The sequence below is a fragment of the Dermacentor albipictus genome, chromosome 3 (genome assembly GCF_038994185.2).
Source record: "Dermacentor albipictus isolate Rhodes 1998 colony chromosome 3, USDA_Dalb.pri_finalv2, whole genome shotgun sequence".
Lineage (NCBI taxonomy): Eukaryota > Metazoa > Arthropoda > Arachnida > Ixodida > Ixodidae > Dermacentor > Dermacentor albipictus.
The window spans coordinates 5,027,942-5,044,013 of NC_091823.1; the positions used below are offsets into that span (position 1 = coordinate 5,027,942).

Below are 16,072 nucleotides of genomic sequence, written 5' to 3' on the forward strand. Positions count from 1 at the left end.
CCACGGGCTTTTCGACGGCTGGATGATGTCGTCACCCAGCGTCTCGTCGACTTGTTCTCTTATAGCTTTACGTTCTCGCGGCGAAACTCGGTGAGGGCTCTGGCGGAGTGGTCGAGCGCACTCCTCGGTGATTATGCGATGCTTGGCGACTGGTGTTTGTCGAATCCTCGATGACGTCGAAAAGCAGCCTTTGTATCGTCGGAGCAGACTTCTCAGCTGCTGTTGTTTAATCACGGGGAGACTTGGACTAATGTCGTAGTCTGGTTCGGGAACCATGGTCGTCGGGGTAGACGCGGCGCAATCCGAGAGGACAAAAGCATTACTGGTTTCCAGAATTTCCTCGATGTACGCGATCGTCGTGCCCTTGTTGATGTGCTTGAACTCCCGGCTGAAGTTTGTCAGCAACACTTCGGTTTTCCCTCCATGCAGTCGAGCGATCCCTCTTGCGACGCAAATTTCGCGGTCTAGCAGTAGACGGTGGTCGCCTTCGATGACGCCTTCTACATCAGCGGGTGTTTCGGTGCCGACCGAAATAACAGTGCTGGAGCGAGGCGGGATGCTCACTTGATCTTCGAGCACACTCAAGGCGTGGTGACTACGAGGGCTCTCCGGCGGCATCGCTTTATCTTCCGACAGCGTTATTGACTTCAACTTCAGGTTGATGATTGCGCCGTGTTGGTCCAGGAAGTCCATACCGAGAATGACGTCTCATGAACACTGTTGGAGGATAACGAAGGTGGCAGGATAAGTCCGGTCATGAATGGTTATTCTTGCCGTGCAGATTCCAGTCGGCGTTATGAGGTGTCCTCCAGCGGTTTGGATTACAGGGCCTTCCCACGTAGTCTTAACTTTCTTCAACAGGGCGGCGATGTGTCCACTCATGACGGAGTAATCACCCCCTGTGTCGACTAAGGCGGTGACTGCATGGCCGTCGAGAAGCACGTCGAAGTCGGTGGTTTTTTTGTCTGGCATTGCATTTAGGTCTTGGCGTTGGATCACGGCTGCGTCGTGGTGAACTGAAGCTGGTACGTCGCGTCGTCAAGTCGTCTTTCGTCGGTGTAGTCTTGGCTTCCTGACTTCGACGGGACGGCGGCGTGTCGTTATTATGTCGTCGAGATGGTCTTTTTGTCGTCTTCGGCGACGGCGGAGGATCTTCGTCAGTTCGACGAAGAGCAACCGCACCTTCATCGGTTGCTGCTTTTAGTTTTCGGATATGGGCTCGCTGACCGGCCCCGGGCTGGGCCAGTGCATGGTCGGTGCTGCGGCGACAGGTAGCGGCCTGGTGACGGCGAACGGGACGGTCGTCGAGGGCTCCACTAAGTAGCGGCGAGGTAGTCGGCGATGTCACGGGGTTGTTCACTTTCCCGAGGGCGCGGTGCATCAACAGCGAACTCTCGCAATCCCAGGTTGCAGTATGGGCATCGGCGGTATACATGGGCAGCTTTGCCGCAGTGGTAGCAGAGCGGGTGGTGGTCGGGGGCTCGCCAAATGTCCGTCTTCCTCGCGTAGGTGCGCTGGGCGATGGGTGGGCGTGCTGGCGGCGGCGGCGGTGGACGACGGAATTGCGGCGTTACAGGGCCCTGGTGTTGTCGCGGAGGGGGACCTTGACGGCGGGCGACGGCGGCGTAGGTCATCGCTTCCGGCTGAGGTTGCACTGATCGTGGTTGCACCTCAGGGACCCCAAGCGATAGCTGAACCTCTTCTTTGACGATTTCAGCGACAGAATCCACTTGGGACTGCGTCCTTGGGTAGAACTTCTACAGCTCCTCCCGTATGACCGCTCTGATAGTCTCGCGTAGATCGACGGTAGCCAGTGATTGAACCCCGGCGTAGTTTGTAGAGTTCATGCGGCGATCGAATTGTTGATTTCGGATCTCGAGTGTCTTGTCAATGTTCGTCGCTTCACGAAGAAACTCTTCGACGGTCTTCGGTGGGCTTTTTACCATTCCGGCGAAAAGTTCCTCCTTTACACCACGCATCAGTAGGCAGACTTCCTTCTCCTCGGCGATATCCGGGTCGGTGTGGCGGAACAAACGGCTCATTTCTTCCGTAAATATGGCAACGTTCTCGTTTGGTAGCTGCACTCAGGCGTCCAGCATAGCTTCAGCCCTTTCCTTGCGCACGACGCTTGTAAAGGTATGCAGGAAGCCTCTACGGAACAGGTCCCACGTTGTAAAGGTCGATTCCCTGTTCTCAAACCAAGTTCTGGCGGTGTCTTCTAAGGTGAAGTAGACATGCCGCAGCTTGTCGTCGGAGTCCCATTTGTTGAATGTCGCAATGCATTCGTAGGTCTCCAGCTATGATTCTGGGTCTTCAGTCACTGCTCCATGGAAGGTTGGTGGGTCCCGAAGTTGTTGTAGGATAACGGGGGACATTGGGGCAGCCATTGGGGTTGTCTTGACCACGATCTTCTTTGTCGTCTCAGGTAGAAGTCCGTGCTCTGGGGGCAGTCCTTGCAGTCTGCGGCTAGCACGCGAGTCTTGGGCGATGTTGATTCTGTCCTCGGGCTTCGGGCTTGGATCGCGGCTTTGTGGGGGCGTTCGGTACATGAACGTACAAGCACCTCCACCAGATGTCACGTGGTAGTGACGGTGAAGAAAGCAGCAATACGGTGGAATACAGACTAGCTTTTATTGGGCGAACCTCTGCCCACAAGAACAGGCTAGACTTATAGCACAATGATAGCGGCAAACACGGTCGGCGATCGTCGGAAATCTAATCAGCGGGTCAAGCGCGTTGCTTTTATAGAGCAGTCGTCGAATGTTCCAGACTAATCGTTCAGACCCGCGTGCCTTCCACAAAGTTCTACACCATTCGCGTCAGGTGATGAAATCAGATAACATAAGGTTCGGCGACAACAGACAGCGGATAAAAGCATCGATAACTTTCCATAAACTTCGGATACATGCAGGTGCGTCCCACGCTGTGCGATTACATTTGTTAGGCGGCGAAACGCGGTTGCCCGATAAAGATAAGTACACGTGTCATTATGCAGCCGTCAGTCCATCCTTCATGGAATCTGCTGTACTGCACCCGGAAACAAGTATCTTTATAGTTTACGGGAAGCACATAAGAAAATCACAAAAAAAATAATTATATTTACAGACTCCCTAAGTGTCGTAAAAGTCTTAATGCCGCTCTGTAAACACAAAAATCCTGTACTTATTGAGCTCTGTTCAGTTGTGTAGAGCATATATACCGTATTTACTCGCATAATGATCGCACTTTTTTCGCCAGAAAAATTGACGCAAATTCAGGGGTGCGATCATTACGCGGGTTAAATTTCCCGCTAAAAAAAATTTTTTTTTCGTCCGCGTTTGCTGCGGGATGCGGGTGCGGGACACCAAAACAAAAATGGCGGCCGGCGGAGCAAGCCGAATGCGCCGAACGCGATTTTTTTTTTTCTTCTCGTGAGTACATTACGTGCATTGAAACAGTTTCTTCCGTATCAGTGATGAATAATATCGTTAATATCAACAAGTCTGCGGCAATAACGTAGCCATGTCCACTTTGAGGGGACAGAAACAGACGGGCGCACTTAGCTGATAGTGACAGAAACGCATGGCCGGTGTGCTGCGGAAACTGCGGCATCTGTCTTCACTACTATCCTAACACGGCACGTTTCCGCTAAAGGTGGGCGAATATCTTAGCTGTGTTACAAGCGTCGGTGTATGAATAGGGTACACATTTAACGTATCCGTGTAAACGAGGCTACTATCATTGCCGCGCGCGACTTGTTGCGTGCTCACGAGTGCAGATGAAAAGAATCGAAAGGCGCCTCTTTTGCTTTTGTTGACCACAACCATTATAAAGCCTACCCATAATAAGGGCAAGTTTGGTTGTACTTCTTTTTGTCATGGAAGATCGGAAAGTGATGAAAGTAATGAAATGAGGCATCTGCTTAAGAATGTTGGGTGCGTGCAGACGAGTCGTTGGCGTAGCATTCGACAGATTGTAAGCGCGATCATTATTAGCTAGACTTGGCACACGACATATCGCTGCGGCAAGTTCGGGGTGCGATCATTACACGGGAAATAAAAAAAGTCGAATTTTGACGACACAATTCAGGGGTGCGATCATTACGCGAGTGCGATCATTATGCGAGTAAATACGGTATCTAACCAGCATGTCGTTATATGCTGGGTACCTGGCCATAGAAGCATCGAGGTAATGTACTAGCAGACCAAGTGGTCACATTGATTATATCGCAAGCCAATAATCCTACCACTGCTGTCCCTGCCACAGATCTTAAGCCACTCTTATGAAAGAAACTGCAAAGCCACTCGCAACGCTTGTGGGACGTGGAAACAAATCATAAGCTTCACGTGATTAAGCCACAGTTAGGTTTCTGGCCCTCCCCAGTGAAAACAAGGTGAACTGAATGAGAGCAGCATTCCGGGCAAGTTGGTAATCCATTGCTTAAAAGTTATTGCGCGACATAAAAAACGACACGGACGTGAAAGAAGACGACACACTAAGCGCTTAGTGTGTCGTCTTCTTTCACGTCCGTGTCGTTTTTTATGTCGCGCAATAACTTTTAAGCAATGGATTACCAACTTGCCCGGAATGCTGCTCTCATTAAGTTCATTGCGCTTAGTGTGTCGTCTTCTTTCACGTCCGTGTCGTTTTTTATGTCGTGCAATAACTTTTAAGCAAGGTGAACTGACGTCCTATTCTGTCGTCTCGGAATAAGATGCACATATGGCGCCCATAATTTTCTACTTACTGGAAATGAACCTTCAACCCGTGGTAGATGTGGGGTGAGGATGACCATTCTCCACATGCTCCTGGAGTGTTGGGAAGTCGAAGCTGAGAAAAAGAAATGTTTTCCTCTAGTATACCGGAAGCACTTCCCTCTTCATCTGGTGATGTTTCTTCGTTCAGAAATGTTTTTTTGACACCAAAGCAGTCCTAGGTTTCTTGAGCAATGTCGTGTTACACCTTATTAGCCCAATAAGTTCGTAGCATAGTGCATCCTCTCTCCAGCACATGTCGCTGTGATAGTCGTTTTGTATAGCACATGCCTCTAGGCCCTTGCATGGCTTAACAGGGCCATGTTAAGGCAGAAGTGCTTCTTACAAATGTTTGCATGTGACATAATATTTTAGTGTATCGTTGTCCTTCCACAATGTATATTGTGTGTCTACAGGACACCTCATTAGCCATTGCCATAATTTTATTACATATAGGTTTCGCGCACTTTACAGCGGCCATATTTTAGGCCCCTTTACAGCCACGACACATCTACCTATCGTAATTCATCACTTCACTGCAAACTCATTAACAGTGGCCTGGGGCTCTTTGGCCATACTTGGCCCTTGTGCCACAAAAGACCACATTCATCATCATCACCATCATAATCATCAATCACTTTGTCACAATTTGTTAAATCTACTTTTCGAATCAGAAAAATTTAGTGATCTCCTAAGTGTGAAAATAACGGGATTTGACTGTACCTGGAGAGTGTAGTCGTGACGCCAGCAGCTATGATCAGCTGATGTTGATATTGTTTTTTCACTTTATGATGTCGCTGTTGTGTGACTTTTTATGTGTGACTTTTCATTAGCCTGTGATTTCAGTGTACTGGAGGGGACTCGAGTTATCTCGGATGCTATGTCGGCATGAGCATGACTATTTTTGCTCTAGCAAACTCGTCTCTTGCTCCAACCCTCTTACCTTGTTGGCCTCTACACCTCATTCAGTGTAAAACCTCTCCAATTACTGAGGAACATTCACTTAATAAAATTTTCTCTAAGGAGCACATGGAAGTTTTATTTTTAGGGAGGTTCAAGCTTATGTCAAAATTTTACATTCCGTGCCACTTCTTCTCTGCACATTGTGGCAAGCCTGTACCTTTGGCTGCAGCAATTCCATGCTCTGCATCTGCACTAGCATTACCAATTTGCATGTGAATGGTACCAGGATGCTTCCATCGCAGAAGCCACAGTGGCATCAGTAGCAGTGAACAGGGATATGAGTGCTGCCTTGGGAGAGAGGCCACTAGTGACCATCACTATGCTGCACTTCGCTCAGAATTCTGAAACCTGCTCAGAAGCCCCGTGATGTCACTGCACAAAGGAAAGGGTCTCTAGAGAGGAATTAATTGTTTATGTTGGCTTGCTGTGCAGATAGTGTCGCTACCAGCATTTCGGCACGTCCAGCGGCTGCGGTCAGTTACACGCTCTCCCATCCTGTCGCACATCAGTGAGAGCATTGCAGGTGTGGTCTCAGTGAGAGCATTTGGTGTCGCCAAGCAATTCATCAGTGCCCTGGAATGCTATGTGGATGCCAATATCAACTGCTGCTACCACTCCATTTCCTTGGATTGGTGAGGCTGCTGCATTAACGGCTTCATTTTGAACCTTTCTTGACATCTGCTCAGGTGATGTTGATGATTTCTAATGTCACCCCTTTTGATTAAGGTGACAACAGATAGTCACCTAGCTTTTGACAGCTATTTACATACATACTACATTGTTGTAATCTAACAATTAATTAATTAATTAATTAACTGCAAACCCACTCACTCAATAAGAACATTGCAATGAAGCCTGTTGCAAATGCAGGACAAAAATCTCAAGCCTCTGTTTTCTTATGAATTATTTACTGCAAGTTGCAATGCATACATTTCAGCATTGATATAATGAAAGCATAGTTTTAGCCAAAAGTTATATTACAGAATTTTCTTAAAGTGAGGTTTCTTAGGCAGCAGCAGTCTGAATAACACTCTACTTCATCTCATAAAGTTACCTATGCCTGCGACAATCCCATCCCCCATCTCCTCCCTGCTTTCTTTTTTCCACCAATGCTCCCTACATCTTTTGCTTGTCTCAACCACTGAGCAGCTAACATTTCCATTAGCTCTGAACCCCAGTGCTTCTGAAATTAATGTACTGCAAACCCACTCACTCAATAAGAACATTGCAATGAAGCCTGTTGCAAATGCAGGACAAAAATCTCAAGCCTCTGTTTTCATATGAATTATTTACTGCATGTTGCAACACATACATTTTAGCATTGATATAATGAAAGCATAGTTTTAGCCAAAAGTTATATTACAGAATTTTCTTAAAGTGAGGTTTCTTAGGCAGCAGCAGTCTGAATAACTCCACAATCTGCTAAACACTTTTGTTGGTTCCAACCTTATTGAAAGTATGTATAAGTAAAATATTTAACAGGCAAAAAGAATTAGCAGAAAGCTTAGACTAGTATTTCACATCAAGTGAATCAACTCTTGTTTTGTAGGCATAATGCCTGATAGAGCAGAGGTACATGCAGGAGAGTGCGAAGCTGCGGCACAGATCGTAGCACAAATATTGACATGTGTACTTGTTTATCTTTTTAGATGACCGTTCAAGTCCGTCTTTCCTCTGGGCTAGGACGGCACCAAGGAAGTAGCTTAGGCCTCGGTGCCACCCTAGTCCAGAGGAAAGACGAACTTGAACGGTCATCCGAAAAAGATAAACAAGTACACGTGTCAATATACTACTAAAACTTTTAATGAGAAGAACAGGAACTGAGGGCCCCTATTTTTATTAATCACCGCCATATGAAGCCAACGAAAGCGTAGGGTAAGTTATTTGTAATTTTAATTGAAGTGTAGAAATTGTAATCTAAGGGGGAATTAAAGTGGACAGAAAAAGAACTTGCCGCCAATAGGAGCCGAACTCGCAACCTCCACATTACGTGTGTGTTGCACTACTAATGATGTTACGGCAGTGGCTGTTCACACGTCCACATCCTTGGATATTTATGTGTGTATAACCCTGGGTACATTAGCCGGCACCATTCATGGCCATGGCAGTGGATGTAGAACATTCTTTTGACTGATGGCGCTACGCAGTACATGAACTTTAGAAACAGGCAGCTAATAAACCCTCTTATGCTGCCTGAAGGCATCAAACCTCCCAAATTTGAGACCCTCGCTATGCAATGAATGAGAAGAAGGGGAACTGAGGAACTCAGTTTTGTTAGCCACAACCACATGAAGCCAACAGATAATGAAGCCAGGAGAAGCATAGGGGAAGTTATTTGTAGTTCTAATTGAAGGGTATAAATGATAATTAAGGAGAAATGAAAGTGGTGGAAAGCCTCTGATTAAGTAGAGTGTTTGTTCCTTGTGTCCAGTGATGGGTGTCACACGACATTGATGCAAATCAGAGGCAGCACTGTGCCAACACATTCATGACATCCATAAAATGTTTATAAGCAGAGCTGTAGTCAAAAGTAAGAGCAAGGTCCGTATTTTGTAATTTTCCACTTTTCTTATCATCCATCTGGTTTGACAGATCGCCAGGTAGCCAAGAGCTTGTGGGAGTTCTGAGGTGCTGCGTCACATAAGTTGTTGACAATGTTGTGTGTCATCAGGTATCAGCCTAATCATGGCTTGGTCTTTTTTTCTGAACCAAAAAAATATTGTTACGGGGATGTTGCGAGTATACAAAGACTATATTTACAAGATAAATACGGTATGAATCAGAGTAGTTAAGATGCCTGACCACCAACAACATGCAGCAGCCAGCATCTCCGATCTTCTTCTTCCTCTCTTCTTTCATTCTTCCTTAACAGGACCCCCCCCCCCCGGGTGGTGAAGCGCCGTCTCGGCGCATTGTAGGCGAAGAATTGCGAGCGAAGTATGGCTTCAACCGCAAAACGTGCACGACGTCAACAGGCGTCTGACTTTAGGATGCATCAAAGTGTAGCGGCGAAATTTCGTAATTTACGTCGTTAACTTGCATAGTTATTTATATCCATACAAAGGAATATTTTGCTTCATTAAAACAGGATTTTAAATGCATGGACTTCTGCAGGAATTTTCTAGAGGAATCACAATTACTTCGTTAAATTGATTGGTTTAGTACAAACCATTTCGTTAAAATGACATATGACAGTATCACTATTGACTTATAGGCAAATAATGGTGTCGTGTGGAATGCTCTTGGAATAAATGAAAGAACACAGTAGGTGAAGCATACAAAAAGGGCATTTGTTGCACCTTTTGTACAATAAGCCACCTGGGCGAAATACAATGAATGGTACAGGCTATGGAACGAAGTAGGTTGACTCACCAAAGTAGGATACTGAGGGAATAAGGCTTTCTCCGACACCTAAGTCATTTGTGGGACTGCACCCACGAAGGCAGGCAGAGAAGGGTCTACTGTTAAAGTGTGAACACTTGAGCACAGAGTATGTCCGGGTTTTTCTTTCTTACAAGAGTACTATTGCCTTGGTATGCTGCACATAACTTGTGGTTGGTAGCTCTGACTCCTTTTGGCACACCTGTGCAGAGCATTATGTTGCTTTCTTAGCCATTTGAAACTACTGCGCCAGCAAAGTGAGATGTGCACATTTGAGGGTTCCCTTTAACAGTGAACTGTACTGTACATTCAAGTGATCGTGTTTGCCAATGACTTCATCACTTCAGAGCTGTGTGGGAAGTACTTTTTGGCAGGCTAGTTGGTTCATACTGAATTTTATTGCGATAGTAATTATATGGACACTCTGGACACATTTCTGCCATCGCTGTGAGGTTCCACATGAAGTCGAAGGGTGATAAAATCATCGCGGTGCACTGTATGCTGTACGTGCGAGTGAAAGCGTTGAAGGGTGAGTCAGCAATAGTGTCTCAATCTTGTGCACGCAGTGAAGGAAAGTGGGAAGGAAGCGCACCGTCGGAGTGCGCCATGCGCTGTGTTTTCACAGTTTAGTTCGCGTTGATGCAAGAGGCAGCATGAAGGTCAATTTGCTCACTGCTGCTGCCATGTTTCCTCACTCCACTGTTTTGACAGCAAGATCTCACAGTCATTGATTGAGACGTGTTCATGTTTGCTTGTATGTGTGTGACACCATGCTTATTTATTTAGTTAGTATGTCTGTGTTTACAGCTTTATGCGAGCATTACAACTACTATCCTTACTTTGTATAGCTGTTCACTAATTTTCTATCACAATAGATGCTTCATTTTTGGGGCGAAACTACGACTTTCTATAGTGTGCATGCAAAACATTCATCGTAAGGTGCGTGGAAAAAATGGAAGGACATGAGAGGAAAGGGTGGACACAACCAACTGTTTTATTTTTTCGGAGCAACAAGAAGCCACTCTAAAGGCAGGTTACAATTGTGCCACCTGTAGGGGAGTCTTATCTATAAAGATGAGCCTTTTATCATTAATAAGTACATATCTTGCATGCCTTCTCGAATAACAAGGTGAACTGCATGCCACTTCAACTTGATCATACTAGAAAACAGCATGTGCATCCGCCAACTGCAACATGAGAGAGCAGTGATGAAAAAATAAGCTTTCTGGAGCCAAAAGCTGGCTTTGTTTATGTTCATTTGAAGGCCACACAGGAAATTGTTATTTTATGCTTGATTCTTCCTGTCAGCAACTGGAACCACGTGAGTAATTCGGCACACTCTGCGATTGCCCCTTAGAGGGCATTCCCAGTCGTAAAAATTTAGTCACCTCATACGTAATTTGTTTATTGTAATGTAAAATGGTACAGTCTGTAGAAGGTTAATGTTCTGTAAGTTCTAGAAGAGATGAATTTTGATAACCAAAGCAATGAAAATCTTTGCTTCTTACAGCTGCAGACTAACCGTTGCCAATACACTGGCACTCGTGGTGTCTTTGGGAGCATCAATGTTGACCATTGCTGGGAGGAATTCTCTGAGCCCAGGAATGATTGGCCTCGTGTTGTCGTATACCCTGGAGGTCAGTCTTAAGCAACCAAACCCCATTTCGCATACCACTGTTACCATGCTTGCTTCAGTTAGCCTCGCTTTCACTGCTGTGCTCAAAAAATATATGCTGTGTCTCTGGAGCCCTGGCAGCTACCTGTTTAACTGACAACAACCTTACCGTAGTTGTAAGCAGAAGTGTGGCACTAAAGCACCATTTATTCCAGGTGTCAAATGCGGCATCGTACACATTCCGAATGTTTGCTCTGCTTGAGACTAGCCTTGTCGCTGTGGAAAGAATCAAGGAGTACATTGGGCTTTCTGAAGAGGTAAGTGTTTTCCAAACTATTGTCCTAGTTCTACTGGTAAACTATCAAGCTGATGAAATAAGCAGATTTATTTCCGTACCAAGAGATTGCCTATCCGTTGCCTGCCTATGATGTATTTATTTATTTTCACAATGCTGCTGGCCTTGGGCAAGGCTGTAAGCGCAAGTAGGAAATATGCAAAAATAATGTTTGGTTAACACAGATTCGTTCATAATATCCCATGACAAAAAAATTGCACAGAAGTACAAGAAACAAAACAAAATGCAAAGATTTATGAAACAAAATATTTAGCACAAATATCCTATGTTATGTAGAACAGTGCAGCATTAAAAAGCACACAGAGACACCAGACTATAGCAGTCAACATTTGCACATTTTTCTTATTTTCAGAGGGAGTGAAACACACATCCTTAAACTTAGGTGCACATTAAAGAACCCCAGGTGATAGGAAATGAACCTGAAGCTCTCCACTAGGGCATAACCACGAACTACTGGAACTCCAAACCTGCACAGATAACCAGCTTCTATGGGAGTCACCTGCACCAACTCTCATTCAACCGTTGGCCGATGGTGTCGCTTTTATGACCTGTTCGTCTGCTGCTCAGTGGTTGACTGGTGTGGCGTTATAATTAGAAGGGTGTCTGTTGTGTTGGGATGAACTGCTTGCACAGTTTATGACTTTTGCAAACACAGTGACAGTTATGTCACAAGGTTTTGATTGGTCACTTGGCTCCAGAAGTTGACTGCCCAAACCTGAAAAATGTTGGTGCGTGAAGTCTGTTAATCTCTAAAATAGCATTAAATAGCCACTCCTATTGTCTTTTTCACGCAGTAGCAAACCACACAGATCTTGCATATTAAGCCACGTTGGTTTTAGGGCTTGTAAGGTTCACAACAGTTTTATTGTATACATTGTAAAATTTGCTTCTGCGCTCTTTAGAAGCTGGAAACCACCGTAACGTTCGATGACAGAATGACTGAACGAAGCAGGCTGATTACCACTAATTTTAACTCTTAAAAGTTGTCCGTGAATGTGTTGCGAGTTCAAAAAGCAAATTACGCATACAGCTTCACTGCGTACGTATCTTTCGCACAACCGTTGTGCTGCCACCGTACCACGCAGAAAAGCTAGCTTTGCAGTTTGAAAAGAGTTCCGTGACACAAGGCCTGCAGTGCAGCACATATTAAAGCACTGGGATCGCTTTCGTGAGCTTTCAACTCACCCAAACATCCAACAGTATTAAAAACAAGCTATGCTCAGCTTTCCTTGAAACAGACTCAGTCAATTTATTGTACACGTTGGGCACAAGAATTACTTGTGAATACTTTTACCAAATCCTCTGCTTTTCACATTGGCTTACAGCAGTAACTCCTAATGTCATCTCTGACATTAGGCTGTCTGTAATCAACTCAAAAAGGCTAGATTATCCTATAAATCTTTTAAAACAATTTTTTCAGTCTCCTACAAAGGCTAGGAAAGAAAAATTTATGCCGTCTAGCATTGCAGCTGCCACCTAGGCTCGTTGTTAAGCTTTCTTGCAGTGCTCCTCCTCCTGTGATGTCACTATTCAAACGAAAAACATTAACAAATTTTGTTCTCTTTTTATATTTGTGAATTCATTAATTTACCACCAATATAAGTGCTTTGTGCCTGCTGAAATAGCAGCACAATCGTTCGAACAGATCACGGAAGCAGACGACAGCGAACAGGTTGGAACTAGCCCCACTCTGCCCGTACATTCTGTCCCTAGTGGCAAAACAGCTGAACTAGACCAGGCATGCTGGGCAAGGGAGATCTGTGCAGGTCTGGAGTTCAGTACGTCGTGGATGTAACCCACTGTGCCAGTGTTGGAGCATTAAATAATATGAGTGCAAATTCACAGTGCTGATTAATTGCCGAATTCACCATCTTTGTTTTATTGCCATATGGTTTTGCTTTGTTCCATATGTCAAGCACCTGCTGTGTATTATGTATTATTTATTTATTTATTTATTTATTTATGTATTTATTTATTTATTTATTTATTTATTTATTTATTTCGCATGCTGTCAATCCCTCATGGCATTATAACAGGAAGGGCAAGTACAAATGGTAGTATGGTAGTACATTTGGTGGTAGTACAAATGGTAAAGGTAGTATTTGCAAACAAAGAATATGAATGCATTATATAATCATGAGTGTGTTATTGCAGAGGTTTTTGCTTTGCTATACATTAAATATTTCATCAGAAATGCAATAAGTGGGTACAATGTACTATAACCTAGAATAATCTGAGAAAAGAAGAAAGCAAATAAATAAAAACACCTGTAAAAACGTATGATTGAAGACACGTAATAAACATGATAAACAGGATGCAGTCATTCATATAATGCATCATGCAAAAAGAACACTTATAGATTAAAGTGTTAGCCTTTGAAGATCGGTAACAAACCAGAGTAAGTAAATCAGAGCTGTAAGGCGAGATGTTTTTCCACTGAACTAGCAAATGTATCTAATGAGGAGCTATTACTAATGGATTTACTCAGTTTATTCCACTCTCTTATCACTAAAGGAAAGAATGAATTCTTGAAGCGGTTGGTACGAACATATTTATGTATTTGATGTACTTAATTTTGTGTTTCTGTACAGTAATGCCATAGGGCACTGTAGAAATTTGTATAGATAAATAAATAAATTAGTTGAAAACCAGTGGTTCCTTGTGTTTTAAAACAATTTTTTTTTTTTAATTGCATCCTCCACTAGTAAGGTGTCAGTCATGATTCTAAGTCACAAATACATTAGGCCCAGTAAGGTGAGTGGGGAGCAGGCAAAAATGCATTCTGGCAGTGTAAAAGGGCTTGCCCTCTACGCAAGAAAGCTCCAGTTTTTGTAGGCTTTACACATCGAATATGGTGAGTACTACTAAAACAGTACCCAACAGGAGAAAGTGATGGTAAGTGAGAAGCAAAGCTAAGCTAGATGTGCTACAAAAGGCAGAAGCCAGAGCTTACTTTTACAGTATCCGAGAGCTCTTATCTCTGTCACCTTGGCCTGCTCTGTTCACCCTGGATGAATGGCTGCAGAAAAAAGGGGGGGGGATTGGAATGTACGCAGGCTCCATGGAGAAATGCAGACACACAGCCTGCTGCTGAGTGGCCAGCCAGAGGGGACATTGTTTATGCAAACTACAGTGCAGCCTACAGGGATGATCTCGATCTTGTCCTCAAGGGGATAAACATCAAAGCCTGTGACGGTCAGAAGGTGACTTTCTTTATGCCATTTGTGCTGAGGTGGGAAGGGGCTTGCATGTTGAGGGAGGGAACTAAAAGACTTAATTGTGCGCTAGGGCCCCTTCTGGCCAGCGCTCATAATTGATGCACTTTTTTTTTCTAGTTAGCTTGTTTTGGCATGTTAAATTAAGATGTAGAAACATGTACGCATGCAGTAGCAGAGAAACTTGGGCAAGTTGATGGACAGTCATGCTTGGCAAAAATAGTGCTAACAAAGACGAGGACGAATAAATTAAGGTGGGTCATACAGACGAGCGCTAACTCTGAACTAAAGGCTTTACAGGTAAAGAGAAAAAGCAATATAGGAACAACAAGAAAGGAAGCCAAGTGGTGCGCTTTTATTACTCATATAATCAAAAGCTAACAAACAGGAACAGCTTAGGGAAAATTACTTGTGCTTATTAGTTGAATTAAGGAAACGATAAATTAATGGAAATGAAAGTGTATGAAAAAACAACTGGCCGCAGGTGGGACTCGAACCCACGTCTTCGCATTATGCGCACACGTAGTGAAAAGTACACAATATTGCGCAATAACGATCGTGTCTGCAATATGTCACATCGCTACGGGCCGCGGAAAGATTCGAAATTTCGAACCGAATGCCGTTTTTCCTTCACCTCGTGGCTGCCGCACTCCAAGCCGGATGGTGACGTCGTCAAGACATCTGTTATCTGTGCGATCTGTTGCTTGAATTGACAAATTGAAGTTTAGAGAAATAATAAAACACACAAATAGAATGTCTGCACGTTATTTGTTTTACTTCGCACCGAAGCTAGAGAGATGCACTTCCGCTTTGTCTGCTTGTTTCCACGGTCACACAGCCACGTGCGCAGGTACCGAAACTATGCCATTTTCTACTGTGTTCCAGCGTGTGACCATGCTCGGCGATCCACTTGTTCTGCCTCAGTATTTTTGTAGAACTGAATTACACCACTAATCATGTTTCCTTGTGCACAGCGCACAAAATCATGCACTGTGTGAACGAGACAACAGCTCGTGCACAACGCCGTTAACCGAGGGGCGTAGCGCCGAAAAAAAAAAAAGCGAGAAAAAAAATAGAAGGCGGGGCCTGTGACGTATGCGTCACGTGATCCTCGAGGTCTGGTATGGGAGAACGCAGGGAAGGAATTTCGCTTGCGTAGGCTAGACAGGGTGAGTGGAGAGAGCGTCTTGCTTGGGAGTGGAGCCCACCTGCTGAAATCATGGGTTCGCGGCACAGAAATATTTCTATCTCAGCTATTAATGAGCCGATGTGAAAAATTTTGCGGCAGAACGCTCCCTAGAGGACACGTAACAACTTCCAGTGTATAACCAAAATTTGCTATGGGGCCTGGTGAGGGGGCCCTTTAACGAGCTGATGAGAACTGACAGAAACCACCTGCCATAAAAATTTTTAAAAAGCTTGTTTTCTGGAAAAGAACTGGAAAACAACACTTTCTAAGCAAAATAAGATTGCCATTAAGCAACGTATGTCTCACTATCAAACTGAAAACCCTATTGGTATTTAAGACAGCCTAGCCATTTCTTCAGCTTCAAAGGGGAAAAAAAGTGCTTAATTTTATTTGACAGATATTTCACCAGTAAAATATATTTTACAGACCTTCAGACTTACAGACAAGCCAGCAATGGCAATTTTAACCTTCCTATTTGCCATAATGCGTACGGAGAAAGACGAATAGAATTTACAGGAGCGAAAATTTGGAACTCGTTGCCAATTGAAGTAAAGCAAGCTAGGAATTTCAAACTGACATGCAAGAAACATTTTTTGGGAATGGAAGCAAGGCTACAAAGTT

The 16,072-nt window shown here is 44.3% G+C and overlaps 1 protein-coding gene across 6 annotated transcripts in view; it reads left to right on the forward strand.

Annotated features, from left to right (window-relative positions):
- LOC135920177 (multidrug resistance-associated protein 1-like) overlaps positions 1-16,072 on the forward strand; it is a 220,990-nt gene that overhangs the window by 172,340 nt on the left and 32,578 nt on the right. For all 6 annotated transcript variants that reach the window (XM_065454324.1, XM_065454323.1, XM_065454319.1 and 3 more), the window contains 4 exons: positions 6,129-6,328; positions 10,588-10,714; positions 10,908-11,009; positions 14,104-14,250. In XM_065454324.1, the coding sequence (XP_065310396.1) occupies positions 6,129-6,328; positions 10,588-10,714; positions 10,908-11,009; positions 14,104-14,250 (576 nt within the window). The remainder of the gene's footprint in view (positions 1-6,128; positions 6,329-10,587; positions 10,715-10,907; positions 11,010-14,103; positions 14,251-16,072) is intronic.